Source organism: Ptiloglossa arizonensis, chromosome 5 (assembly GCF_051014685.1).
Source record: "Ptiloglossa arizonensis isolate GNS036 chromosome 5, iyPtiAriz1_principal, whole genome shotgun sequence".
Lineage (NCBI taxonomy): Eukaryota > Metazoa > Arthropoda > Insecta > Hymenoptera > Colletidae > Ptiloglossa > Ptiloglossa arizonensis.
Window position 1 is genome coordinate 4,152,481 of NC_135052.1, and position 26,961 is coordinate 4,179,441.

General features: G+C 37.6%; 8 protein-coding genes across 34 annotated transcripts in view; 5 read left to right on the forward strand and 3 right to left on the reverse strand.

Moving 5' to 3' along the window:
• Positions 1-65: 65 nt before the first annotated feature.
• LOC143147003 (sperm-associated antigen 7 homolog) lies at positions 66-1,432 on the forward strand. 2 transcript variants are annotated; one of them, XM_076311813.1, is made up of 6 exons: positions 66-227; positions 310-377; positions 457-545; positions 613-665; positions 741-950; positions 1,021-1,432. In XM_076311813.1, the coding sequence occupies exons 1-6, from the start codon at positions 149-151 to the stop codon at positions 1,143-1,145; spliced, it is 624 nt and encodes a 207-aa protein (XP_076167928.1). In that variant the 5' UTR covers positions 66-148; the 3' UTR covers positions 1,146-1,432. The 2 variants fall into 2 exon arrangements, with proteins under 2 accessions (XP_076167928.1, XP_076167927.1); XM_076311812.1 differs by having other exon boundaries at positions 613-950.
• Positions 1,246-3,695, reverse strand: LOC143147416 (exocyst complex component 8-like). Its single transcript, XM_076312663.1, is given in 7 exon segments — positions 1,246-1,709; positions 1,821-2,237; positions 2,331-2,461; positions 2,554-3,077; positions 3,146-3,297; positions 3,371-3,558; positions 3,683-3,695. Coding segments are annotated over 7 exon segments (1,635 nt in total). The 3' UTR covers positions 1,246-1,499.
• Positions 3,696-5,322: 1,627 nt separating this feature from the next.
• Positions 5,323-8,883, forward strand: LOC143146998 (nucleolar protein 10-like). Of its 4 annotated transcripts, XM_076311803.1 has the most exons (12): positions 5,323-5,843; positions 5,931-5,976; positions 6,046-6,260; positions 6,365-6,501; positions 6,591-6,803; positions 6,888-7,116; positions 7,187-7,606; positions 7,685-7,976; positions 8,055-8,292; positions 8,371-8,467; positions 8,572-8,668; positions 8,769-8,883. In XM_076311803.1, exons 1-12 carry the CDS (start codon positions 5,778-5,780, stop codon positions 8,771-8,773), a joined length of 2,055 nt encoding a protein of 684 aa, XP_076167918.1. In that variant the 5' UTR covers positions 5,323-5,777; the 3' UTR covers positions 8,774-8,883. The 4 variants fall into 4 exon arrangements, with proteins under 4 accessions (XP_076167918.1, XP_076167917.1, XP_076167920.1 ...); XM_076311802.1 differs by lacking the exon at positions 8,769-8,883 and having other exon boundaries at positions 5,324-5,843; positions 8,572-8,762; XM_076311805.1 differs by lacking the exons at positions 6,046-6,260; positions 8,769-8,883 and having other exon boundaries at positions 5,324-5,843; positions 8,572-8,762.
• On the forward strand, positions 8,872-11,714 carry LOC143147001 (uncharacterized). Of its 3 annotated transcripts, none has more exons than XR_012992147.1 (7): positions 8,872-9,010; positions 9,443-9,565; positions 9,640-9,881; positions 9,971-10,348; positions 10,526-10,706; positions 10,797-11,161; positions 11,253-11,392. XR_012992147.1 is itself a non-coding variant. In XM_076311808.1 (7 exons), the coding sequence occupies exons 1-7, from the start codon at positions 8,954-8,956 to the stop codon at positions 11,490-11,492; spliced, it is 1,437 nt and encodes a 478-aa protein (XP_076167923.1). In that variant the 5' UTR covers positions 8,872-8,953; the 3' UTR covers positions 11,493-11,714. The 3 variants fall into 3 exon arrangements, 2 of the variants coding, with proteins under 2 accessions (XP_076167923.1, XP_076167924.1); XM_076311808.1 differs by having other exon boundaries at positions 10,797-11,012; positions 11,253-11,714; XM_076311809.1 differs by lacking the exon at positions 8,872-9,010 and having other exon boundaries at positions 9,445-9,565; positions 9,635-9,881; positions 10,797-11,012; positions 11,253-11,714.
• Positions 11,715-12,270: 556 nt separating this feature from the next.
• Positions 12,271-13,637, forward strand: LOC143147004 (sperm-associated antigen 7 homolog). 2 transcript variants are annotated; one of them, XM_076311815.1, is made up of 6 exons: positions 12,271-12,432; positions 12,515-12,582; positions 12,662-12,750; positions 12,818-12,870; positions 12,946-13,155; positions 13,226-13,637. In XM_076311815.1, exons 1-6 carry the CDS (start codon positions 12,354-12,356, stop codon positions 13,348-13,350), a joined length of 624 nt encoding a protein of 207 aa, XP_076167930.1. In that variant the 5' UTR covers positions 12,271-12,353; the 3' UTR covers positions 13,351-13,637. The 2 variants fall into 2 exon arrangements, with proteins under 2 accessions (XP_076167930.1, XP_076167929.1); XM_076311814.1 differs by having other exon boundaries at positions 12,818-13,155.
• Positions 13,451-16,542, reverse strand: Exo84 (exocyst complex component Exo84). The gene is made up of 8 exons (XM_076311796.1): positions 16,467-16,542; positions 16,026-16,387; positions 15,653-15,955; positions 15,435-15,582; positions 14,759-15,268; positions 14,536-14,666; positions 14,026-14,442; positions 13,451-13,914 (listed from the first exon to the last, which is right to left on the reverse strand). Exons 1-8 carry the CDS (start codon positions 16,519-16,521, stop codon positions 13,744-13,746), a joined length of 2,097 nt encoding a protein of 698 aa, XP_076167911.1. The 5' UTR covers positions 16,522-16,542; the 3' UTR covers positions 13,451-13,743.
• Positions 16,543-18,304: 1,762 nt separating this feature from the next.
• Mrps22 (mitochondrial ribosomal protein S22) lies at positions 18,305-20,181 on the forward strand. Of its 2 annotated transcripts, XM_076311811.1 has the most exons (4): positions 18,305-18,409; positions 18,629-18,782; positions 19,018-19,487; positions 19,575-20,181. In XM_076311811.1, exons 2-4 carry the CDS (start codon positions 18,689-18,691, stop codon positions 20,064-20,066), a joined length of 1,056 nt encoding a protein of 351 aa, XP_076167926.1. In that variant the 5' UTR covers positions 18,305-18,409; positions 18,629-18,688; the 3' UTR covers positions 20,067-20,181. The 2 variants fall into 2 exon arrangements, with proteins under 2 accessions (XP_076167926.1, XP_076167925.1); XM_076311810.1 differs by lacking the exon at positions 18,305-18,409 and having other exon boundaries at positions 18,468-18,782.
• A 421-nt stretch (positions 20,182-20,602) lies between these two features.
• The window catches only part of LOC143146994 (uncharacterized), a 284,039-nt gene continuing 277,680 nt past the window's right edge, over positions 20,603-26,961 (reverse strand). For 17 of the 19 annotated variants that reach the window (XM_076311775.1, XM_076311774.1, XM_076311790.1 and 14 more), the window contains one exon: positions 20,603-26,306. In XM_076311775.1, the coding sequence (XP_076167890.1) occupies positions 24,837-26,306 (1,470 nt within the window). In that variant the 3' untranslated portion in view covers positions 20,603-24,836. The remainder of the gene's footprint in view (positions 26,307-26,961) is intronic. The other 2 variants (XM_076311791.1, XM_076311792.1) reach the window with 2 other exon arrangements.

Below are 26,961 nucleotides of genomic sequence, written 5' to 3' on the forward strand. Positions count from 1 at the left end.
AGCGAACTTTCATTACATATATATATATATATATATATATATATATATATATATGTAAGTTATATTCCGAGTTCTTCTATCTTGCAGAAAATCATTGGGACTATAAGGAACTTCGGTGATAATTATCGAGACAATTATAAGTAAAATTATGGATTTACTGGGATCTATTTTAAATTCAATGGACAAGCCTCCTGCAATCAGTGATAAACAAAAGGCATTAATGAAAAGTTAGTTAGAATTGTTAACCTATCTCATGCATTTTCCGAGTACTTATTTTAATATTCGTAAAATAATTTTTTTTTTCTGTAGAACAGAAAGAAGAATATCAAAAGCATCAAAAAGCAGAAGCTGAAAAGTTAAAAGTTTTTCGAGAGAAGGTCTAAATTTTTTATCTGTCAACTCATTTTCGTAAAAACAGGTTATACACGCATTATCGCTGTTGTTATGTTACTATAGGTGGAAGGAAAAATTAATAAATTTCTTCAAGATGATGTTGCAAAGGAATATAAATTCCCTCCAATGGATCAAATCCATAGAAGTATAATGTACATAGGAAAAAATATCATTTAAATCATATGCAAAATAATAGTTTGGTATCTTTTTATATCGTAGACATGATGTAGCCGAAGTGGCAAATGTATGGGCATATTCCTTTGGCGAAGAAGGTATTGATCGACATATTATGATTTTTAAGAGAGAGTATGCTCCATCAGAAGACCAATTAAATGTATTACGTAAAGGAGAAGAATGGAATGAAGAAATAGGAAAAAGGCTAATCGAAGAAAGAGAAAGGCGAGCTAAAGAAGAAATAGAAGCTTCAAAATCTAAAAAACGAAAAGACAATTTTGTACCAAATAGTTATTATAAGGATAAGTATCAACACTTAATAGGAAAAGAAGCTGCTTTAGAAGCAGCCAAAAAAACAGAAGCTAATAGCAGTTATGGCTGTGGTAAGTAGATATGTACCACTTTGTTTCTAACAAGAATTTTGTATTGTTAATCGTAACATACGTTTTTTAGTTCCCAGTGAAAATAAAAAAGATCAGAGAAGTATAGAGCAGACTTTGGCGGATATACGTGCAAAAAAGAGAAAATTAGATGGGGGCACAGACACGTCGAATTGTAAAGATAAAAGTTCAAAATAACGAGGCACGTTATATTTAATAAGCATTGGATATTCTTTTCAATTTTAAATTGTAAATATTTCGTGTTAGACGTGTGACAATGTATGTACAAGATATGTCGAGCGTTTTCATAAAGCTGTTTGTATTCATTTGGTTGTAGCGCAGTTTTCATTTGTTCGACATTAGTATTATTTATGTACCTGCGATAGAAATGGAAAAGAAGTTTTGCTTTTCCAATTCAGTACATGTATTTACTAAAAAGTTAAAACTGACTTATATGTACAATATAATACATCCGTCGTAACGGATTGAAACGTTCTATTTTTTTTGCATACACCTCTATATACAGTATAATGTTTATATATTCCGATGCAGTTAAATGTATTCCGCAGGTGAATACTTTGGTATCGAAGTTCAAGGATAAGGTTTTGCCGTAATTGGAGGTAACAAGTTGTCGCAAACAATCTGCTCTTTCAGTACTAACAATTTCTTGAAGGTTTGATTTGTTGCTGATTTATATAGTTCTACTCCTCGCATAATTACAACATCCCGGAGGTAAGTTGCATTATCGCGAACCAGTTGTTTCTAAATCCACAGTTAAAAAAAGAAAGTATTTATTAATGTAAACGACAATAAGGGTATGTAAGGGAAATTTCTTTAGTTTATGATATGAAAGGAAGGTAAAATATTCGTTACCTTTTGCTTTAATTTTGGATTTGTAATCGACACAACTATGTGCTGTTCTTGAATTTGCATTACAGATATTAAAACCGCATCTATCGTAGCCATGAGTTCCGGTGTAGCGACGCTGAGACAGTCCTCCAAGAGACTGACGTAAATTTTCGAGAAAGCTAAAGTATTATCGGTCAATGTTATCCAACGATCATTTTTTATATAAGATGATGGTACAGTTATCCCAAGATCATCCAGTTCGGATAATAGATTTTGAACGTTTTTGCTCGTTTCTAAATTGGTCGGTCTCCAACTGTCTTCGGCTATATGCACTTTTACAATATCGATGTATTTTTCGCCTGCTTCTTGTATAGCTTTAGCTAACGGAGATCTAAGCTGACCATCTAACTGATAACGAAAATCCATCCCTAGTTGCGTCAACTAAGAATAAAACAACTTTTGGTAGTGCATGTCACACAATAGTTTATTCAAATTATTATATTAATGGTAAAAATGTCGATACAAATGCCATACCTGATCGCAATGACTTCGAACAGAGACTATACACTCTACCAATGTACTCAGAGACACTTGTGGAGTAAAAAGTTGTTTAGTCAAATGCGTCGTTAAATGTTTCACTTCTTGACTACACCAGACGACCAAACCTGAATATGAACATAAAAAGGAAGCAAGTAAGAAGAGAATTTAAATAGTTTCTGGTATGGGTTAGCGTTCGGTTATATTATTTTTCAATTACCAGATGTGCAGTTTGTAGATTGTGGAAAAATTTTTAGAAATTCTTTTGCGATTTCCACAATATTGCTAAAAGCGATTGCACTAAGTTGTTTTGCGTAAGGTGCAATGGCACCCTCTTTTTTAACTCTTTTCAAACGAGCTTTTAGCACGGCACTACACAACCGTAAATACAATTGACATGCTTGAGCGCTTCTATTCAGTTGTATCAAAAGTCTTACCACGCGACGCGCGCTTCTTAAACCGCCACCTTGTAACGATTTTGCTTCTGCGCTTAATTCAAGTTCTTTTGTTAAAACGTCAACTAGCGATCGCCCTCTATCATTTACTTTTGACTGAATTTCAAGTAAAAGTGGTATAGTTTCAACATCCTTTAAATAAGCTTTTGCCTTCTCCAAAAAGCTATAAGCTTCTTCAATGTGACATTGAGCAATACAAGAATCCAGGTCTTCTGCAACTTTTAGCATCCACTCTGGTTAAGATTCATGATATTCTAAATTTTTGTCTTCTATACCAACAAAAGAACGACTGAAAAATGTAATTTAATTTAAGTTAATTTAATTTTATTTAACAATAGGATTTTACAATTTTCAAACATACCCAGGGTATTAGAATCAGGAGACATCGATCAAGATGGAGCTCTCTTTTCATGTTTTGATCGTTTATCATTATCTGGTGCATCATTGGTCGAATTGTCTTCAGCCAATTTCATTTTTTTCGCTTGTCCACATTTATCTAGCCATTCTTTCTGTAAAATAAACCATGATTTGAATCTTTTTTTTTTTTTAATTTTATAAGTATTGCTTTTATAGCACACTAACTTTACTTGTTGCAGTTGCACACTGGAATACTCTTGTCTCGGAAAATGCTAGAAGTTTAAATGCCAATTTCACACTTCCAAGGTCAATAACATTAACAACGACTAACACGTTTTTGTTAGACTCGTGAAAATGTTTAACCTGGGTAACTAAAAAATTCACGCGTTGTACGTAAGTAGCTTTATGCGATTCTCTTCATAGCAAAGAACCGCTTCTGAAGAAACGAGTCATCCTTCGTTACGATGAAATTCGTAATTTTGATCAAAGTTTTAACGAATATCGTGCTTCGAGTATCGAATATCTAGTATCGCGTACCGAGCGTGACCATGAATATTACGAACCCACCCGGTGCAACTGAAAAGAATAGGAGCCATCATTTCCATGAGCAGCAGCGACAACGTGCACGGCAGGCAGCGATGTTCAACTTAGTCGAAAGCAGTTCAAGTTCGACCAGCAAAATTTTCTGCGGCGAATATCGCCACACCCAATTTCACGCAGAGCTGATCGAACAAAATCGATTTCTTGGAAAATATTGGGAGAAATAAATCCATTTACTTATTACGCAAAAATCTCTTTTACCCGGCTAAGCAATTTACACGTTGAATCTGCGATGGCCGGTCCTGCAGACACATTCGGGCGGTTGACAATATTCCTCGAGAAATTTTTCGACAAAGGGAAGGTCGCGCTCTATTGGTCGGTGACGAGTCGAAAATATATTCAGCCGGCTTAGTCTTTCGTATGCTTCCGGTCTAATCGGCGGCCTAGGTAGTACCAGGTACGATCATGCCGGTTCAACACGCGGAACTTTCCAAAGGGTTTGTCGATTTAGATGGATTCGAGGATATTATTTTTGCTCCGGAAAATTAAGACGCACGAATGGCTACGTGGCACCATATTTTTGACGATGAAACCGACCGGTACTCGTCGTTGTTCATAAAACTCGTTTCGATCTCAACTATCGAGGAATGTATTGAAAGATACATTGATCCCATGAATTCGGTCGATCGTCCGATGAACGAAATTCTAATATGTATGTATATATATGTAATATGTATATATGTGTATATAAATATATATATATATGTATATATGTATACATAGATCTATGCATATACGTATGTATTAGATATATAGTCACGGCAAAGAAACGAAGAAAGACGTTCGATGGTGTCGACCGACCGCAGCGATCAACAAAGAAAGAAGGCGGAGAGAAGTCGAGAAACGCGAAAGGCTATGATGCGATTAGATTTTTTTGACGTGTGTTCAGCGCTTACTTTCCCTCTTGTCGGTCAGCTTATAACAATAATAACAATAATAATAATAATAATAATAATAATAATAATAATAATAATAATAATAATAATAATAATGATGATAATATTATTATTATTATTAAAAATTAAAGTAGTAATAGTAGTAGTAGTAATGATAATAGTAATAATAATAATAAGCCTCTAAAGCGTTAGTTGATCGAGATACAACGATTACTCACTTCGAAGCCTTCAGACTTCGCCCAGAGGTTGCCATCGTGTCCCGCGATCGCAGCTTTGGTAACACACCTAGACGCGAGCAGCTGCTTGTCAACGTAATCCTGCCAGCTCATTTTTTAACACAAGCGGCTCGACCGAACTGTTCACTACGGCACTAGAGACACAACCCGTCACCGACTGACTCCTCTCACGACTACCTATATGCGCTGAACGCCGGTCACACTTCTCTTTTACCCCTCCTTATCCCTTCGCGGTTATTCGCAGCCCCTCTTGGCCCCCGCTTGGGCCCCTTCGCCCCGCGAACACCCCCTCTATCGCAGGATCGCGTTCTCCCCACTCTCGATAGTTGGACGGTAATTGACTAGCGATCAGTTCTACCAACTCCTGAACGTAATAATCGAGATATCGAGTATCTTAGTTGCTATCTATCGAGAAGCGGTCGATAATCGGAGAAATTATTTTTCTTTCTTTTCTCCTTCCAATTTAATATAAGTATTTCAGTTGTAATTTCACCCTTCCAACTATCATTCACGTTTAAGGCGTATGCGTAATCTTGAAATGCTCGACTTTATGATTCCTCTACATTGAAACGAGCTTAATTTTGCTCAATCGCAGATTATGTAAACGTTTAAATAGAAAACTGTGTGTCTTGCATTCTGAACTAAAAACTTTCCCACCGATAAGACAAAGAGGCGTGTAAGAATCAATCGATGAAGTTTCATCGGAATATTATTTTGTCTAGTGATTTTCATATTGTGAGCGAAGTATGTTGTGGCGATCCCTTTCATAGAAACAAGAAATATACTCCCTTTCTTACCAAAACAACGCTCCACGTGCTTTCTCGTTTAGATTTTACTTTCTCGAACAATATGAACGACAGGTATGACAGATTTTAAAGTTTGCAAATATCCTTGGCCACGATGCAAGTTTCTTGTCCAAACGATGTGAAAATTTATAATTTAAGTGCCGGAAAATCTCTTCCAGAGGTAAAGTATCATTCGTTGTATTTATTAATGTTTTTTCATCGACACTCCGATATTAATCATTTTGATCGATAACTTTTATTTCGTTAGTGGTTATCGGAACGTAAACGGCGAAGTTTATTAAAAAAAAATGTTGGTAAGTGACGTTATATACGGAATACAATCATACATAAACAATATATGAATAATTATAACTTTTTGATAGACATACGTCGACGAATTGAACTTATTCAGGACTTTGACATGCCCGGAATTAGTACTTCTATTAATGTTTCGAAAGATGGGCAATATATTTTAGCAACAGGAATATATAAACCACGTGTAAAGTGTTTTGATGTAAAGAATTTATCATTAAAATTTGAAAGATGTTTTGATTCAGAGGTTGTTGCTTTTGATATATTGTCGGATGATTACAGTAAGGTACATGTGTATATGTATATATATATATATATATATATATATTTATGTATATCTATTTGTTTTAATAGCGGATTTAATTAATGAAATTTTCTGTTACGTTACAGTTGGTATTTTTACATTGCGATCGAAGTATTGAATTTCACGTTGCCCATGGTAAATATTATAGGCTCAGAGTACCACGTTTCGGGAGAGATATAAAGTATCATTATCCATCGTGTGATCTTTTTGTAGTGGGAGATAGGTATGTTACTTAGATACTCTTAACTGTAACCATTATTTAAGACAACATTTAATTGATACATATCATTAATAGATTACATTGTATTACAGTAATGAGATTTATAGAATAAATCTTGAGAGAGGACAGTTTTTGCAATCATTCTTGACAGAATCAATGTCAATAAATAAATGCGAAATAAATCCATCACATCATCTTCTCACTGTTGGAACTCAAGAAGGAAAAATTGAAGCATGGGATCCTCGAACAAGAAGCAAAGTGGGTACTTTAGATTGTGCTTTATACTGTGTTGGACAAGACAATAAGTAAGATACTATATTATAATCCATAATGCTTAAACAAACACTGTATTTTTCTACAAATATAATATCCATTCTGATACTGTATAGATTAGAAACAGTTCCGGCGATTACTAGTTTAAAGTTTCAAGGAGGCTTGACGTTTGGTGTGGGTACGTCAACTGGACAGATACTATTATATGACATTCGTTCCAGCAAACCCTTTTTGATAAAGGACCATATGTACGGATTACCAATTAAGAATATAGAGTTTCATCAGAAAATGGATATGATTTATTCTATGGATAGTTCTATTGTGAAAATATGGGACAGAAATAATGTAAGTAGAATAGAAACAAACAAAACTAACTAAAATTTCGAAATAGTTTCATAATAATTGTGTATTCTAGGGTAAATTGTACACGTCGATAGAAGCTCAAAATGATTTTAACGATATGTGCATTATTCCAAATACTGGAATGTTCGTAATCGCTAATGAAAATACAAAAATGCAAACCTATTACATTCCCAGCCTTGGACCAGCTCCTTATTGGTGCAGTTTCTTGGACAATCTAACAGAAGAACTAGAGGAATTAAATTATGAGACAATTTACGACGATTACAAATTTGTCACTGAGAAAGAATTGGATGAACTAGGTCTGTCACATTTAAAAGGCACTAAACTTCTTCGAGCTTACATGCATGGGTATTTTATGGATATTCGATTATATAGAAAAGCTAGAGATGTGATGAAACCTTTCGAATTTGAAGTTTATAAGAAAAAAAGAATTCAACAAAAAATACAAGAAACCTGTGGCAGCAGAGTACAGGTACTATTATACTTTAGTCATTCATTTTATAGGACATAATATGTAATATTTTTCATTCATACTTGTATGTACTTATAGATTCAAAAACTACCGAGTGTAAATAAAGAACTTGCATTTAAATTAATGGACGATGAAACGAATATAAAGAAAAAGAAAAAGAGCGCTTCCAATCTTCTTAAAGACGATCGTTTCAAAGCACTGTTCAGTAATCCAGATTTTCAAGTGGACAAAAATTCGGAAGAGTATTCGTTGTTAAATCCTGTTATTTCTCAGCTTGACAAAAGCAAAGCACGGAAGTTGAAACTTAGAATAGCTGAAGAAGAGTCCCGACAGAAAATGGAGATTGATCGTGACAACGAAGAAAACCAAGGTTTTCGATCTGTATAATTATTATACTTTTATATAATCTCATGATAAACTATTTCAATGGCAAAGCTCATATTTTCAGACAATAGTTCCGATGAAAGTTTTATTCATGACGATAGTAGTTCAGACGATGAAAAACCATGGGTGAAAGAAGTAAAAAGGCAATATCGATTGATTAAAAAAATTGGAAAACAAGACGAGGAGGAAGATGAAAGCGTAAAAAGTAACGATCAGAATTTAGAAAATCATTCTCGGCTTTTTGAAATCAAGGACCACGTGGAATTCAAGGATGCAAAGCCGATAGCCAAAAAGCAAAATAAGTATGTTTATATTAATAGGAGAAAAAATAACAATGACACAAGACTGAATTACTTTAAAATTATTCTTCTATTTTTAAGGGCTAGTTTGGGAGACAGACTAAAAAATCAAGAGGCTCATAATGTTACAGTTTCTGGTTTACGTGGTAATAGAGAAATGACTTTTATCATTGGAAAGGTACTCTTTTAACGAATGGTTATGCATTTCACACACTATATAGTCCATTAACAAAACTTTTTTATTTCTTATATATAAATGTAATATCATATATTTATTCGCAGAAAAAACAATCTGGCCGCGCAAAATTACAAGTAAAAAGGCACGGGAAGGATTATAAACATCTTCTGAGACCAGCAGGAAACCTGTACAGAAAGAAACGTTAATATTTATTGTTGTACATTGATTTTCTTTTTAAATAGTAAACAATTTTGTTTTGTAAAGTAAATAATACTTTTATACGTTCTTTTCGTTACGTTAGTATAGGGAACGGTGACCTCCTCTTTCCCAATATCCTGTACTAGAAGTTACTGCTTGTGGCACGAGTAAAGTAATTTGTTTCGACGCGATGCATATGTATATCTTGACAGAGGTGAAGTGTCATCTCAAAAGACTGATATAATTAAATTCATACGTTAGGGTGAATCACAAGAGGTGCCGATACAAATGTTTTCTTTTCAAGTTCAAAAGCATTGCACTCGTCTGTCGCGAAAAATGACATTGGTGAGTCTTCCATTATTGCATCTAATCTTCACTTTCTTAATCACGTATCGCATTACAATCTACAGTAATGCAACTTCTTTTTGTTGTATAAGTGTGTTAGTATCGAATTTCAATCTTGGAAATGTTCAGCTGTTATTTGTATTTGAATAGAGATTCAAGGTGATAATTTTGCTCGAGCCAATCACGGTTTTGTTTTGACTTTGAAGGTCTGTCGATTATATTCAAATTAATTTCAAAGCCTAAGGTTTTGTGTTTCATAAATTCTTTTTTCTTCTTTATAAAATGGATTGTAAAAATTATATTAATAATAATGTAATTACGTTAAATAGTTGTTATAATATATATTCTTTATGTTGTTTACCATTGTACAAAGTCTAAAGAAACAACACCAATAACATATTTACATAACAATGTTGATGTTACTTTTTACAGGTCAGTTCCAATAATGAATCAAAAAATGGAAAAGATCCTCCTCGACCAAATCATGAAGAAACAACACAACAACAAGAATTTACACCATCTGGATTATCAGACTTACAAATGCAAAGTACAGAAGTAAGATATAATTTTGAATGACTTCTTGGCACAACCAATTACAAAGTCAGTAAATATAATTTTCTTAAGAATAGGTAGGTGAAATCACTGAAATGCCAGATTTCGAAATGCTTAGTACATCTGCAGTTCTTCATTATTGCAAACATAAGATATTAAGGCCATATCTCAGGTTATTAGGAGTAATGGGATTGAGACCTATGAGCAGTGATGATTCTGATCGTTACTCTTGTTATTGTATTCTTGTAAATTTTCATACTTTTCAAGTCACAATATTTATGTGCATTGGATATGTTTTACAATACATGGCATGCTTTAGGTATGATTATCATCTGTTGTGCCCATAACGCAATTTTTATATAAATGAAACCTAATTGGAATACGTACTATATACAATTATCTTCTCAGAAGAGACAGAGGATTTTGCTATAAGACATTACCGGTGGAACTTCAGATTGTACCAAACACAAATGAGGAACATATGCAAGAAAAAATTTGCTTTGGAAATATTGTATTTAGCTACTTTGTACCCAGTATATTGCATTTAGTAGCATATTTATACACTGTGTATCTGTTCCGTGTTAAAGAAAATGAGCAACTACAAAATTTAATGGAGAGAGCATTTCTTCTCTCATCAAATCCTGTGAATCGAGGAAACCAAAGAAAACTTGTACAAATATTGTGGTTATTTATAGCATTGAGCGTTGTATGGATAATTATGGCATTAATTACAGTAAATGTTTTGATGGCCAGAGAAAGCATCATGTTTCAATGGCTAGAAAAAAGGTAAATTTCTTAACATAAGTTTCAGCCAATTTAAGTTTATTTTTGATTTTGCATAGTAATTAATTCGTATTGCTTTTATCACAAAATTGGTGTGTTCAGGTCTATAATTCAAGAAATCTATTTTTATTATATGCATTACATTATTTAGCACTTCTTTCAAATTTATTTTTTACACAGTCCATATCAAGTAAAAATAACATTGAAAGTATTTTTAATCGTATGCACATTGTGGCACGATATGGTTCAAGGAACAATTATAACCAGTTACTGCTTACAAGGGCAACTTCTACTGGCACATCTGTACTTTCTTCGTGGGAAATTGCTTCATCATACATCACCTGTTATCGACTGGATGAGGGTTTGTAAAACATCTTTTATGCATTTCTCTATTTTTTTTTTTTCCTATTAAAGGAAACCAAAACCGTTTATATGTTCTTGTACATTGTAGGAAATCTGTGAATTTAAGAAACTGTTAAAATATTTCAATGATGAATTGGGTCCAGCTGTATGTATCTATACAGTTGTAAATTTGTCATGGGCCACCGCAGGAGCGATTTGGTTGCTTCAATATGATAATAGCGACGCGCAAAATAATCCTGTCACGTGGATTGGAATAGTAAACGTGATACTATGGATTTTAATATCGATAGCTCCTTTCATTCAAGTACGTTCGTCAATGAAGCACAATTAATTATAATTTTTATGTTGTATTTTTAAAAGTTTTTAAAATTTGGTGTAATCCGTGTTAAAAAGTATTCAACATATATCGATCGAAATGTACAATTGAAGCTTAAATATATTTTTGTGCATCATGTGCGTATTACGAGGCAATGGGCCATGTGTGAAGCAAACGTTAAAAAGGAAACAAAAACAGGTTAAAACTGATTGCCTCGTTTTTTGATAGGCAGCTCGTTTGACTACTGCATGCTCCATGATTCAAAGTATCGGACACGAAGTGCGCATACGACCATTCGTTTATCAATGCACACCGGGCGAGGATCTTGACACTATACTTCTGTACACATCGTCATTGAAGATGTGCGCCAGACTTTTCAGAGTACCGATCACGGGCAGATATCTTTGTCTTCTACTGACTATAAGCAGCATCTTAATTCTCACGCTAGGACAGTGCCAATTTTTGTGATCGTTGTACAACGCTGAATTCAATTATACAAAACACTTCCTTCTGTATATGTTTCATTTTACAGATGTAATTAGTCACCTTTTATTATATAATAACATCTACCTTGTCCCAAAACTTATTTAAGTTAATTGTTATTCATGAAAAATTATATTGCGATGAAATTAATGAAAATTAACTCGAACTTTTTAATGTATGTATAAATATATCTAATTTATAATATATTTTTTCATTACTGCATTTATTTCATAAAACTGGTATTAAATTTTGTGTGTGTTACTTTGTTTAATTCCAAAAAACTTGGCAAAGTGACAAGTGGCGTGTATTATTTAATTTTAAAGTTACAATATTCAACAACAGGAGGATTCGAAAAAATATTGCTAATTTTTTATTCTTGCCTATTCAAATGCATCTTTGTACTACATATATGAAATAACATTACTAAAAATAGCTTAGGTTATTTATGTTGTCCGGTAATCATTTTTTGCTAGTAAGTCTTATAATTTTTGACAAATTGCTTTGAAAGACTTTAGTTATCGGAATTGAAGTGTCTTGCCAAATATAGATAATGATCTAAAAAATAATAAGAAAGAATCTAATTTTGTACGGTAATAAACTGTGGAACAAAAAAAGACATATTGGGATTCTTTTAAAAGTAGTTACTTCTTTTTCACAAAGTTTTGTTTTAACAGTAAAAACATAGTTTTAGAAATGCTAGCGAACTTTCATTACATATATATATATATATATATATATATATATATATATATGTAAGTTATATTCCGAGTTCTTCTATCTTGCAGAAAATCATTGGGACTATAAGGAACTTCGGTGATAATTATCGAGACAATTATAAGTAAAATTATGGATTTACTGGGATCTATTTTAAATTCAATGGACAAGCCTCCTGCAATCAGTGATAAACAAAAGGCATTAATGAAAAGTTAGTTAGAATTGTTAACCTATCTCATGCATTTTCCGAGTACTTATTTTAATATTCGTAAAATAATTTTTTTTTTCTGTAGAACAGAAAGAAGAATATCAAAAGCATCAAAAAGCAGAAGCTGAAAAGTTAAAAGTTTTTCGAGAGAAGGTCTAAATTTTTTATCTGTCAACTCATTTTCGTAAAAACAGGTTATACACGCATTATCGCTGTTGTTATGTTACTATAGGTGGAAGGAAAAATTAATAAATTTCTTCAAGATGATGTTGCAAAGGAATATAAATTCCCTCCAATGGATCAAATCCATAGAAGTATAATGTACATAGGAAAAAATATCATTTAAATCATATGCAAAATAATAGTTTGGTATCTTTTTATATCGTAGACATGATGTAGCCGAAGTGGCAAATGTATGGGCATATTCCTTTGGCGAAGAAGGTATTGATCGACATATTATGATTTTTAAGAGAGAGTATGCTCCATCAGAAGACCAATTAAATGTATTACGTAAAGGAGAAGAATGGAATGAAGAAATAGGAAAAAGGCTAATCGAAGAAAGAGAAAGGCGAGCTAAAGAAGAAATAGAAGCTTCAAAATCTAAAAAACGAAAAGACAATTTTGTACCAAATAGTTATTATAAGGATAAGTATCAACACTTAATAGGAAAAGAAGCTGCTTTAGAAGCAGCCAAAAAAACAGAAGCTAATAGCAGTTATGGCTGTGGTAAGTAGATATGTACCACTTTGTTTCTAACAAGAATTTTGTATTGTTAATCGTAACATACGTTTTTTAGTTCCCAGTGAAAATAAAAAAGATCAGAGAAGTATAGAGCAGACTTTGGCGGATATACGTGCAAAAAAGAGAAAATTAGATGGGGGCACAGACACGTCGAATTGTAAAGATAAAAGTTCAAAATAACGAGGCACGTTATATTTAATAAGCATTGGATATTCTTTTCAATTTTAAATTGTAAATATTTCGTGTTAGACGTGTGACAATGTATGTACAAGATATGTCGAGCGTTTTCATAAAGCTGTTTGTATTCATTTGGTTGTAGCGCAGTTTTCATTTGTTCGACATTAGTATTATTTATGTACCTGCGATAGAAATGGAAAAGAAGTTTTGCTTTTCCAATTCAGTACATGTATTTACTAAAAAGTTAAAACTGACTTATATGTACAATATAATACATCCGTCGTAACGGATTGAAACGTTCTATTTTTTTTGCATACACCTCTATATACAGTATAATGTTTATATATTCCGATGCAGTTAAATGTATTCCGCAGGTGAATACTTTGGTATCGAAGTTCAAGGATAAGGTTTTGCCGTAATTGGAGGTAACAAGTTGTCGCAAACAATCTGCTCTTTCAGTACTAACAATTTCTTGAAGGTTTGATTTGTTGCTGATTTATATAGTTCTACTCCTCGCATAATTACAACATCCCGGAGGTAAGTTGCATTATCGCGAACCAGTTGTTTCTAAATCCACAGTTAAAAAAAGAAAGTATTTATTAATGTAAACGACAATAAGGGTATGTAAGGGAAATTTCTTTAGTTTATGATATGAAAGGAAGGTAAAATATTCGTTACCTTTTGCTTTAATTTTGGATTTGTAATCGACACAACTATGTGCTGTTCTTGAATTTGCATTACAGATATTAAAACCGCATCTATCGTAGCCATGAGTTCCGGTGTAGCGACGCTGAGACAGTCCTCCAAGAGACTGACATAAATTTTCGAGAAAGCTAAAGTATTATCGGTCAATGTTATCCAACGATCATTTTTTATATAAGATGATGGTACAGTTATCCCAAGATCATCCAGTTCGGATAATAGATTTTGAACGTTTTTGCTCGTTTCTAAATTGGTCGGTCTCCAACTGTCTTCGGCTATATGCACTTTTACAATATCGATGTATTTTTCGCCTGCTTCTTGTATAGCTTTAGCTAACGGAGATCTAAGCTGACCATCTAACTGATAACGAAAATCCATCCCTAGTTGCGTCAACTAAGAATAAAACAACTTTTGGTAGTGCATGTCACACAATAGTTTATTCAAATTATTATATTAATGGTAAAAATGTCGATACAAATGCCATACCTGATCGCAATGACTTCGAACAGAGACTATACACTCTACCAATGTACTCAGAGACACTTGTGGAGTAAAAAGTTGTTTAGTCAAATGCGTCGTTAAATGTTTCACTTCTTGACTACACCAGACGACCAAACCTGAATATGAACATAAAAAGGAAGCAAGTAAGAAGAGAATTTAAATAGTTTCTGGTATGGGTTAGCGTTCGGTTATATTATTTTTCAATTACCAGATGTGCAGTTTGTAGATTGTGGAAAAATTTTTAGAAATTCTTTTGCGATTTCCACAATATTGCTAAAAGCGATTGCACTAAGTTGTTTTGCGTAAGGTGCAATGGCACCCTCTTTTTTAACTCTTTTCAAACGAGCTTTTAGCACGGCACTACACAACCGTAAATACAATTGACATGCTTGAGCGCTTCTGTTCAGTTGTATCAAAAGTCTTACCACGCGACGCGCGCTTCTTAAACCGCCACCTTGTAACGATTTTGCTTCTGCGCTTAATTCAAGTTCTTTTGTTAAAACGTCAACTAGCGATCGTCCTCTATCATTTACTTTTGACTGAATTTCAAGTAAAAGTGGTGTAGTTTCAACATCCTTTAAATAAGCTTTTGCCTTCTCCAAAAGGCTATAAGCTTCTTCAAAGTGACGTTGAGCTATACAAGAATCCAGGTCTTCTGCAACTTCTAGCATCCACTCTGGTGGAGGTTCATGATATTCCGAATCTTCGTCGTCTATACCTACAAAAGAACGACTGAAAAATTTAATTTAATTTAATTTAATTTAATTTAATTTAATTTAATTTAAGTTAATTTAATTTAATTTAATTTAATTTAATTTAAGTTAATTTAATTTAATTTAATTTAATTTTAATTAACAATAGGATTTTACAATTGTCTAACATACCCAGGGTATTGGAATCAAGAGACATTGATCGAGAAGGTGCTGTCTTTTCTTCTTTTGATCGTTTATCATTATCTGGAGCATCATTCGTCGGATTGTCTTCAGCCAACTTCATTTTTTTCGCTTGTTCACATTTATCTAGCCATTCTTTCTGTAAAATAAACCATGATTTAAATCTTTTTTTTAGAATTTTATAAGTATTGCTTTTATAACACACTAACTTTACTTGTTGCAGTTGCACATTGGAATACTCTTGTCTCGGAAAATGCTAGAAGTTTAAATGCCAATTTCACAGTTCCAAGGTCTCTAACATTAACAACAGCTAAACTTTCGAGATTATAAACTGCTTGCATTTTAAATCTGGGTGGTCCTCTCCTGCTCCCATTTGCCAACCAAGAGGCAATCAATAGAACATCATTAAATAAATATGCGTGAACTCTTTTTAACGGCGTCCCTTCTAATGAATCTAATTCAAGCAAAGAACCTTCGTGCAAGCACATGCGGCCAGGTGTTTCTGCTAAACTCTACAAAATTGAATAAAAATTTTTTTTCTGATACTTGTGTCTAACTAAGATTGATGTTTTATTAACTTACCATAGCACCTTCTACATTTTCTAGCAGCTGCATCAGTTTTTGTTTCTGTTCTTCTTCTTTGGAGGTAGAGTCGTTGGCATCTTCCACTTGTGACTCTGATAAATCTTCGAAAATAACACCTGTAGTCCTGGTGGATCCTAATGTACTCAATAATGAACGTTGTTCACTTAATAATTGAGACAATTGGTACATTTCACTTTCCAAATGCGAGATTTCTTTGGCAGTTTCTATAAACTGCATATAGTTTTGATAGACATTACGCTTTAGCTGTGCAGATGTATTATTTGCAAGCTCTTGAATTTTAGCTCGTTGTTGCCTCAATTCGTCTGCACCGACGCATTGTGCGCTAAGTTCTTTCACAACTGAAAGAAAATCAAAGGATCACATTTTTAAATCTATTGCAGTTACAAGCGTTTCGTTTGCTCGAGGAATTGTACTTACATTTTTCGGGATTGAAATCTTCGGTTGTAAAGACTTTTGATAAACTATCGGCCATCGTAATAAAAATATTCGTCCCCTGGTGTGTCAGAGATTATTCATTTTATGGAATGACAAATGCTATAGCCATCTAGTGGCCATATTAGAAGGACACCTATTCTTACGCCTTGAAACAACGTCGACGTTATCTCGAAACTCTCTACCTTTGTATCGAATAATCTTCAAGCATTTGTTAGGACAAATACGAGAACAGTTCGAAACAATTTTCAGTTACAATTCATATGAATTTTCTAAATCCTCAATATTACTTGTTTACGATAAATAATAGTAGCGTAGCTGCATATTTCTAGGGGTTACTTTGGTACAAATGAAAATGTAAGATAGACATTGTACGTAATGTTTTTACGTGTCACACAGATTAAAGGCTTGTGAGCCACGTTACTGTTCCGTGTAATTTTCAACGTGTTCGATTCAGATTACAATAAAAATTCAATACTAATAAATTTAGAAATGAAAACTAAACTCTACGAGAATTAATTATTTTGCTAGCAATTAGAGTCACAGATAAGATATAACATAGATCTTGAGAGAAATACCGATTCGTAAAATATTAGTGGATTTGGGGCGACTTCTTCGTTTAAGAATGATGCTTCTAGGAACTATATTCAACTGAAGTATCCAAGTCGGTAAAGATAGTAAACGTAAAAAATTCATTCCTATTCATCGTTTGTGGTTTTATCAAATTTATCAGTCTCAGAAAATATTGTATTAATAAGTTTAATTCACTTTCCCGGATGAAACTTGGAACCTTTTAGAAAAATAAAATTAAGAATAATTTTAAAATTACAACTATTCTGACGTCTAATACAAGTCCCATTTATTCTCAAATCTTTATTCTGTAATACGTATTTTATATTTTAAAGAAGGTCAAATAACGTATACAACTTTTATATATTTTTCTATGTCTTATAAATTAGGATCACATAAAGAGAATGGAAGCAAAGAAAAAAAAAGATAGCTACTCAAGTTATTTGAAATTAATTTATTGAAATGCATCGGAGTTACATTCTTATTCGTGAGTTTCTTATATGTTACAACAACTGTTGTAACGAACACGAATTGTGTCCGTGACGAACAATCCTCTGTCGCCCGTAATACCAATTATCAAGTCTCATCGCGAGAAAGTTGTTGGAAGCGGATACTCGAAGGAAGATAGATGGAATAAAAAATTCCATCTATCTCCTTTTACATACTTTACAATTAAGGTTTTTAAACCCAGGAGATAGAAGGAATCAAAATCTCTTCAATTTCCTCGTTTAGTTCCATAAAACAATTATATCATCGAACAAAATAAGACAATATTGAAAGAGATGCGATGCGAATCGTGGTGTTAATTCTACTAACCCGATTGAAAAGCGAGATGGTCGACACCGAAACAAGTGCCCTATTTTTGCTCGCATGGAGATGACTTAGAACGTTTGACAATAGAGAGAGGGTCTTTCTAATTTCGGCAGTTTCCGCAGACAGGACAACTAAATTCTCTTCATTCAAGGAAATATCTAACTAAGAAAGCCAAATTAATAAATGTGATACAAGCAAGATACGATAAGAAAATTAAAACAATAAATAATGAATTAGGAGTTATAAAAAAACATTATATAAATATAAGAAAAGTATATAGTCAAGCAAAATATTCTATACTAAAGTCTATAGAAAATGTGTTAGCTTAGTATAAATCTTCTTCGTTCAATGTAATACCTATCTAAGCTTTAAGAAAAACATTTATAATAAAGAAAAAATAAAATTGGTTAACATTTGAATACAATTAGGTAGGAATGAAAAAAATAAACGAACCAGTTAAAAGAAAAAAAAAATAAACATGGCAAAACGGGAACGAATCAAAATCGGGGAATACTCGTCAATGTTGACCAAGGGTTATGATTCGAGTAAGTGAATTCAAATAAAATCATATAACTAAATCATGGTCGTATGAACAAGCAGCTTCATGTATTTTGTTGGACTTGCAAACATCTTTCGTTAGAATAATTTGTCGATACAGTGAACGAATGAAATTTCTATCACGTGACATCCTCTGTTTATATTCAACTTCATTGTCTTATGAAACATACTGTAGATACATACAGCAAATACTTCTTAATATATAGATGTGGCAATGTTAGACCTGAATTTTCGTTTTTGAGGTTAAGTTGTTGTAAATACCAATCATGATGTCTCATCGAATGAGTTTGTTTTTAAGACGATTTTATGTGCAATCGACATGGAGTTGTCGATTCTGCTCGTCCGTTTCTAAAGAAGAAAGTAAGTACGATTCATTTTTCGATGTTACCAAATTTATAGGTTATATTTACTTATGTTTGAAATAGAGGCAAATAAATTTTATTTGATATTAAAAGAAGAATCTAAAATGATAGTGCTCTTTTTTTGTTTAAAGTAACATTATACGATATATGAATTTATTCGAGTACATATTGTGTTAAACGCGTCCAAATCTGATTGTTAGGGATGCTTCTCACGAACTTACGTTATTTTATAGAATTAGACGATCCTGCGCCATTGTTTTTTAATAAAGAAGTACAAACATTATTAACAAAATTAACGCGTGTTGATTTAAAGAAGATCTTTAGATCACGAAAGGATGGAATTCCCTTGACAGTTCCACAATTTAAGTTTATGACAAATGAAGAGCTTGAAGAAGCACAGCAAAAGAGTTTGTTAAATCTGCATAAACGCTTGCAAATGCCACCTGTAGTAAAGGTGCAGCCAGATACTATTAAAGTATTATCCAAAGATGATACTTTGGAAGGTTATAGCCAATCAAATTTCATGATCACCGACATATCTTATGGAATTAGTGACAAAAACAGATTAATAGTTGTCAGAGAACCCGATGGTACATTAAGACACGCATTAAATAGAGAAAGGAATCGAATGAATCAGTTATATTTTCCTAGAGATGGCAAGCAAATTGAAGTTCCAAAGATGTTTCATGATCCATACTTCTTTGTAAGAAAACGAAATAGTTTTTTGTACAGTTTACCATGTATGGAATTGCTGCTATGTACTTTAAACAAATCATTTACTTTTTTATAGAATCTACTTGAAAGAAAAGAGTACGAGTTCATCTTGAATTGTGCTTGTATACAATTTGAGCCGGATGATTTGGAGTATCACAGGATTGTTAAACAAGTTTATGAATACGTACATATACATAAGGAATACGATGCTTTGCGATCCACAAGGCACTTTGGCCCGTTTGTGTTTTACCTCGCTTGGGAGGAGGATATTGATAATTTATTAATAGACATAATTGGAAGTAACAGAATAGACGAAGCCGTATTATTGATACAACTTTACCATATAATCCATCCCGAAGCCGAGTCGGCGGTGAACGTACAGGACGAGGACGACATGGGCTTGATAAATCGTTATATAACATTAGATTCGTTGAAGCGAATGGATCTAGAAGCTGCCGTTTCGTCGTATACGAGGCTACAAAATGCAAAGCGGGAAGTTGAGGAGGGTGTACGAATTGCGCACGGATTGAACGTCAGCACGGAGCAGCTGGAAACGCAACCAAATTAAATTTGCGCCATAGAATTTTTTTAATATTTATACGTACATTTAAACGTTGAACATGATTGTCAAAAATAAATAATAAAGGGTAAATTCCCACGAAATATTTGACAATTATTTTAATCAACTAGCTGAACTATTCGACGCTGATCGAAATAGGATAAATATTGTTTAAATGCAAAAAGGAATTTAAATCTTTCTGATATGTAACGGTTTTATTATTTTATTTTTCGTAGACCAAATCAACAGTATTTTACTTCGATTCATTTTCGTCGAGTATATTAAAGGCAGGAAAGGGTCGACATCTCGGGTGCACATCTCGGTTATCTATTTTGTCGGAAATTTAAATACAAGGAAAGAGTTAAAATTTAATTTGCAACAACTTACATTACATCCCACTGCATGGGATATCGTACACTTTATGGTTGATGCAATATTCCACAACTCCTCTTCACCCTCCAGTTAAGAATTTTGTGACGTGACGCATCTTCAAGATTGTTTCGGATTATACCATAGATACGTTTCAAGTATAAGACAGATACAACTGCGTTTTATTTGTATAGATTATTTTATTACGTGATAGTACTTACAAACATTTACAAATGTAACAAGTCAATTCGATTTGGCGTACAGGATCGTCGGAAAACATTACGTATCGACAATGTCGGCTAACGTTACGGATGAAACTGAATTGATTCGGGTCCCGCTTTGCGACGCGCGGTCGACCGGTGGTGTGGCGTGTGTTATTCTTTCGCACCTCTCGAGGAAACTTGTTACTCGGGGGGCGGGAGGTGAGGGCTCTGGGAGATGGACGCGCGTAAAATTAAAGTGGCAACGCAGAGTCCCTGAAATAAATAAACGAATGAACGAAGAGAGGCGTCGAAGCGATGTAAAACGGAAGGTGCATCGATAGAGAAAGCAGCTTTGTACAAAAGCAATGCAGCTGGAGATCGCGTGTAAGTACCTACTGTCGTGAATGGAACAGGTTCGACCGAACGAACGATCGAACGAGAAATGTTTGTTCGTTGGGATCGTGTACCGTCCTCGTCTCGTTAATTGTTCGCTCGATAAACACTCGTTGAACCGAATATGTATTAGCGATCGATGATCATCTCGATATTATCCATATTCTTACTCGTATTACTCTTATTGTTAAATATTTAATTATTACTTCCATATAGATGCGTTTCGTGGCTGTACGTAGAAAACAAATATGAGCACGATTATTCGCGTGGCGGACGAAACCTTACTAATCCACTATTATATTATCGAGAAGGTGATCAAAGAAAGGTAAACGGCGGGCGCGTGCATGCGCAAACTAACGAAAGGGAAAACGAAGGGAAAGCACGGATTCGAATCTATTGGCTATTAGGCCTCTCGAAGCAAAATATGCGTGTATAGATTATATAGGTATATCTCGGATTTCTGTCGAGCGCTGGGAAGCACGAACACCCTTCTTTCTTTCTTTCTTTCTTTCTTTCTTTTTTTTTTCGGCGAATCGACGCCGACTTTGCTGCTCCGACTTTGTTCGCTCTTGAGAAAAGGGAGATTTCTCGATGACAAAGTACGAACGCGCACGGTGTCCGTTGAGAGCACTCGACGATGAACGAGGTCGAATCCTTCTTTCTTATCCGTCGGGGCGTGGCGTCTGGTTTCCAGAGCTCGTGTCTGCGGCTTTCGCCGCGAGACGGCGCGCATGTTGCGAATGGTGACAGAAACTTGTGATTGCTCGCCCCTGACAAACCGCGACATTCTATCAACGAACTGATGCGGCGATCCAAGCGAATCAATTTAATCGGCTAAGCGAATTAGGAATGAATGAATCTCTATAGCGCGAAGCGCCGTGAGATTCGTCGACACGTTCCAAAACGTACGCCTCGACGTACAACAATTCGAAACCCGACGACCGACTTAAAGAGAAGAGTTGTAAATTCACGTAGCAAGGAACTGGGCTCGAGTTTGGCGTGTACTGGAACGAATCGACGAGCCTCTTTCAAGTGTCGCGACCGTACGCGTCGCGGCACTCGCTGTTGCATCTCGATTGGTAAATATTGAGCAATGTTCCTTTTAATCTTTGCCTCTGTCCGTCGAAAAATTGATGAATCGATATCGGTTCTCAGGATTTCCTCGAAACGACGATAACTCCCCCCTTCTTCCTTCGCATTTTCGCTCGAGTGTTTCGATCGACTGCTCGTTACGTCGATCGACTTTCGTTTCTCTGTTTCGTACATCTGTTGTTGTTGCTGTTGTTGTTCTTGTTGTTCTTGTTGATGATGTTATTGTTGTTGTCGTTACTTTTAATTAAAGCTACCTAGAAACGTACGAACCTTTCATACCGCTAAGGTTACAGGAAAAATACGGAGAGGAACGCGACCGGGTTTTTTTTTTTCGCGCGTTATATGCGAATCGATACCTCGCGTTTCGACCAAGGTATTTCCGGTTGTCGCTCGTTCCTTCATCGTGCTGCACTTTGTGCGTATGTACATACCTACATACACCAGGAGCAAGAGGGACGATACTTTCTAGACACGATAAAATTTTTCGCCCCTCGTGGATCGCGAAAGTTTCGTAAGTAGTTCGACTTTAACGATTAATTAACGCGTACTAAGATCGAAGAGCATACATTCGTGCGTCTGCTCGGTCTATCTACCTAACTATCCGCTTAAATATTCGTTTAAATATAAACCATCTCCTTGCTCTTCCTTCGTATATAGAAATATCTCGCTCCTCCCTCGGTAGATATAGTAAATATACTTCGTATGCACGTGTAATACTTTTCACGACCACGTTCGCGATTGGGCCGAGGTTTATCCGGAGTCGCGAGTCGAAAATGCGGAGGAAACGCGACGAATCGTGGTCGTTGACGCGGAGTCTGTAAATTTATGCTCGTCTCCTTCTTTCTCTGTTTTTCTTTTTTTTTTTTTTTTGGCACAATCGTTGCGAAAGATTGTTCGAGTCGTCTCGATCTCTCGGATAGAAACTCGACCTCCGGCGTAAGGTACACCGGAACGCATTCATTTTTGCCGTTTGCGAGGAATATGGCACGCTGATACGCAACACCTTCTTTTCCCCAGAAAAATAACCTCGCGAATCCTCGCGATTCGTCCCCTTCGACTTCTCGCAAAGCTCGTAGTAGTTGCGCGGGTGGTACACGAGATGGCTCTCACGCATGCGTCCTCGATCGCACGACGCAGGAACCTTAACCTCGAGAAACTTCGAACGCGCACGACCGATCTGTGTACATACGAGTCGCAAAAACTGCTGCGAAATAACAATGCTCTATCGATACCTGCTTGATGTTTAAAGTTAAATATTCGATAAACAATAGTTCGATCGTAGCCTCGACGAGTTATTTTAAAATTCTTATTTCACGAAACGGTCGAGAGATCGTCGTCCTATTTCGTACAGTTCGTTTACGCAGCTTCTAACTTCGACGTGGTAACGCTTAGGTTATAATTAATACTTACGCGTCCGGACTTATCTTATTTCCGCTACGTTTAACGACATTTAACAATCAATTGGCTTTCGCGGTAGGATTCACGATTCACTTTAATCCTTAAGTATCGCGGAGCTACGAGAGAGTGTTACTTCACACCAAATCGTGCCATTCGTCGCTGCGCACAGGTTAGTCATGGTCGCGTCCCGCGAGGTTAAACGATGCTCCATGGTGCGATCGGGGATACGGTGACTCTTTCAACGTCATCTGGTGTTTCGATCGCGCAACTGGAAGCTCGTACGAAAGGAAAGAAACATATCGCGAGATGTCACGACAAATGCCCTTGAGCGATGTTTACAATGCGAGAGACATTCATTTTCGCCCATAAAATGCGATTTCGCGTTTACGATACGTTATCGATCGTCGATTTACGGGATAAGAAATCCTCGTGGCGTGGTCTCGCTATCGAGATAACCTATTCGTCCCGTTGCGAATCAATTTGCTCGTTCTCATCGGTGAACGTTCAACGCGTTGTACTTCCCCGAAGCGACGGAAACGAACGTTTCCCGGTGTACGCGCCTCTTTTTTTTTTTATCTTAATCGTAAGTAGACCCTCGTACACGCGGAGGTTTCATTTGGTCGACGATCGTTCACGGATGATCTTCCTCGCGAGAGAAACGATCGAAGCCACGGGCAAACCTCCGTGTAAAATCCCCGACCTTGTTACGGGCCGCGTTAAAATCGAAACGCCTCTATCGCGCGTTCGGACCGCGTTTACCTTCGTTACGATTATTAATACTATATCCGTTAATTACGATAATCGATATTATAAATTACGCGTGACACGCTAAGTTCTCTACGCTGTAACTCTACTTTCCGATCGAGGCGGCGCTGACGACCGCCAATCCGGACCATCGATCTTCCATCGTGCTCGCGAACGCAACAACCGTCTCACGCGTCCATTGTATCGCGGTTCACAGATTATTCTCTTCGTTAATACTGATTCGCGTACCGCGGTCGGTCGTTCGTTCTCCCGTTCGTCTTCGCTTGGTCGATAACGACTCCCGATCGATCTCCCGGTGGTCAGGGAAACGCATCGTTGCCGAGACTCTCAGCAGCGCCATTGGGTCGCTGGACGCGATGCATCTTGGTCTGGATCGTATCGGGTGTAAATAATCGGGTGTGACGACGCATCGCGCGTGATTTCGGTCGGCTGGTTGGTGCATCTCGATGTAAAAAAGATCGACGAGGACCGTTCGCTTAGGAGACTGGACGCGTTAACTCGCGAGCACGACCTCGGCGGCCACGTTGACATTGTGGCCGATCAGGGAGCGGCTTCTCGGTCACAGAATATCCGTCTCGTAGATCTTGCTGGTGGTCGTGGTGGTGGCGTTCGCGACTGACGTCACGGTCGAAACGCTGCTGACACCGCCGGGGCAAGTCGCGTTAGGGACCAAGGACCCTTGACCGCCGTTCGATTCGTTCGACGGTGTGATCGTTTGCTGAACGATCGTCGAAGCGTTGGACGCCGTCGAGTTCGCCATCTTGCCCGTGGCGGTTGTCTCGATTTGTTGCTCACCGAGCAGCTCGTCCTGTCGCGGTTGATGACCGTCCACGGACGACTCGTGGGACGTGGCCAGCTTCGCGGTGAGACTGGTGAGCGATCCGGAGCTGGCCGCGCTCAAACCCAATCCCATCTTGACCAGCAGGTTGCTCTCGGAGCCAGTCTTCTTCAGAAGATCCGGGGGTGCTGGTGGCACGGTGGTCAGACCGGCCGTGTTCCTCTGGAGTTGTTGGAGCCGTGCGTACTGCTCCTGCAACGCCTTCTGTTTGCGCAGCAGTTCCTGGTGTCGTTGCTCGAGCTGCTCCTGTCTGCCCTTCTTGCTCTGCACTCCCTCCTGCGAGTTCACGCTCTCGCACGAGCTCGAGTTGCTTGCGGACAACACGATGGACGATTGGGAGGACGAGGAATTGTGGAGCACCGTGGTGACGACAGGCGTCGACGATTGCTCCGGAACGGGAACGGGAACTGGAACGGGAACCGGTGGATTGTTAGCGTCCGCTGGCAACGCCATCGGTGGTTTCCCCTCCTTCGCTGGTAGATTGGTGCGCGCGGGCGGCCTGCGCAGCGTCGTGTTACCGCTTTGTAGATTGCACGCGTGATTCCTAGGGGGTAGCTGGGGACTCGTGGGACTGGCTAACGGTGATCTGGAGCTGGTGCGCGGTGGCGGTGGTGGCGGTACCCTTCTCGCGCTTGCCAGCTGAAGTAGTTCCGCGTTCCTCTCGGGAACCGGTGGCTTCTGACCGGGCACGAAACCCTGCGGCAACACGGGCAAACTGGGCTGTTCCTGTAACGACACCTGGAGTCTCGCTATCGGCGGCGAGGTGTCCGTGTCCGAGCTAGACGGGTACGAGTGCAACCTGCGAAGCGTCCCGGCGGCGTTCTGAGCTCCCGTGGTCAAGCTCGCGGCCGTACCGCCGGTCAACAGTCCGCTCGACGAGTCTACGCTGCCCTTCCTCCCGATGTCGGAGATGCAAGGCGCGCGGCCCGGCGTCACGGTGCCGGCCGGGACAGCGCCGGTGGTCTCTCTGCTCCCCGACCTGCCCATCTCGGAGAGGATCGTCGTCGAGCCTGGTACGTGGCCGAGCTGCGAGCTCGGCCTCGAGAAGGTCTGCAACTCGTCTAGCAGAGCGTCGAGTGCGTTCTCCGGACGCTGCTGATGGGCGGTGGGTGGCTCGTGAGGGTGGGACCCTCCCCCGATGACGCTCGCTGACCCCACGACAGTGCGTTCCGCTGGCACAGGGGCAGCTGCCTGCGTTCGACACGTTTACGTTTCCGGTTACCAAGCTTATCCATCGTGCGAATCGCGACCGGTACACGTTGTACCCACCTCGCTCCGGGACGAGTCGCGCGGGCAAACCCTGCCCGCGTGGATTTGCCTGTTCGTCGCGTACCCGGTCGCGAGCTCGGCGTTTCGCTCGGGATTCCCCGGCGATCGTCAGAATCGCGTATGCGTCTGCGCGCGGGACAACCTACTCGATTCTGACGATGCTGGGATCGCGTCGCCGAGATCGCGGCGACGTCCTGTGTATACGGAGGACACGTTACCCGTTCGTCGTTTCGCTCGTTTCGACGACGACGATGCTCCGTTAACCCGTTCGAGGATCGAACGGGTTCGTCTCGTATACCAGGACGCGCCACTCCTCGAACGACGACCAGGCGATAACGATCGTTCGCTTATCGTCTACGTCATGCTGGTAATAGTAAAATGTGCGCGATGTGTTCGCATGCAAAATGCCGGTGAAACAACATGGTGAGCGGCTGAATTGGGTTCTCGGGGGGTTTTGGAGGTTGGCCGTGGTATCGAGGTACGGTGGTTAGGTCCGGGTGGTTACATAGCGTGAGAGTGAGAGAAAAAAAAAACAACGGTGAAGAGAGGCGAGAAAAAAGAGGGCCGATGAAGAAGC

Coding starts and splice junctions, on each gene's coding strand:
- LOC143146998 (XM_076311803.1), top strand. CDS start 5,778: ATGCAAGTTTCTTGTCCAAACGATGTGAAAATTTATAATTTAAGTGCC. Junction 8,293..8,370: donor ATAGCCAAAAAGCAAAATAA/GTATGTTTATAT, acceptor TCTATTTTTAAG/GGCTAGTTTGGGAGACAGAC. Junction 8,468..8,571: donor TGACTTTTATCATTGGAAAG/GTACTCTTTTAA, acceptor ATTTATTCGCAG/AAAAAACAATCTGGCCGCGC.
- Mrps22 (XM_076311811.1), top strand. CDS start 18,689: ATGATGTCTCATCGAATGAGTTTGTTTTTAAGACGATTTTATGTGCAA. Junction 18,783..19,017: donor GTCCGTTTCTAAAGAAGAAA/GTAAGTACGATT, acceptor GTTATTTTATAG/AATTAGACGATCCTGCGCCA. Junction 19,488..19,574: donor TTCATGATCCATACTTCTTT/GTAAGAAAACGA, acceptor ACTTTTTTATAG/AATCTACTTGAAAGAAAAGA.
- LOC143147003 (XM_076311812.1), top strand. CDS start 149: ATGGATTTACTGGGATCTATTTTAAATTCAATGGACAAGCCTCCTGCA. Junction 378..456: donor TAAAAGTTTTTCGAGAGAAG/GTCTAAATTTTT, acceptor ATGTTACTATAG/GTGGAAGGAAAAATTAATAA. Junction 951..1,020: donor TAATAGCAGTTATGGCTGTG/GTAAGTAGATAT, acceptor TACGTTTTTTAG/TTCCCAGTGAAAATAAAAAA.
- LOC143147001 (XM_076311808.1), top strand. CDS start 8,954: ATGTTTTCTTTTCAAGTTCAAAAGCATTGCACTCGTCTGTCGCGAAAA. Junction 9,566..9,639: donor TACAAATGCAAAGTACAGAA/GTAAGATATAAT, acceptor TCTTAAGAATAG/GTAGGTGAAATCACTGAAAT. Junction 11,013..11,252: donor CGATAGCTCCTTTCATTCAA/GTACGTTCGTCA, acceptor GTTTTTTGATAG/GCAGCTCGTTTGACTACTGC.
- LOC143147004 (XM_076311814.1), top strand. CDS start 12,354: ATGGATTTACTGGGATCTATTTTAAATTCAATGGACAAGCCTCCTGCA. Junction 12,433..12,514: donor ACAAAAGGCATTAATGAAAA/GTTAGTTAGAAT, acceptor TTTTTTCTGTAG/AACAGAAAGAAGAATATCAA. Junction 12,583..12,661: donor TAAAAGTTTTTCGAGAGAAG/GTCTAAATTTTT, acceptor ATGTTACTATAG/GTGGAAGGAAAAATTAATAA.
- Exo84 (XM_076311796.1), bottom strand. CDS start 16,521: ATGGCCGATAGTTTATCAAAAGTCTTTACAACCGAAGATTTCAATCCC. Junction 15,269..15,434: donor TCTTGATTCCAATACCCTGG/GTATGTTAGACA, acceptor GTTCTTTTGTAG/GTATAGACGACGAAGATTCG. Junction 13,915..14,025: donor ATCCAAAATTAAAGCAAAAG/GTAACGAATATT, acceptor CTGTGGATTTAG/AAACAACTGGTTCGCGATAA.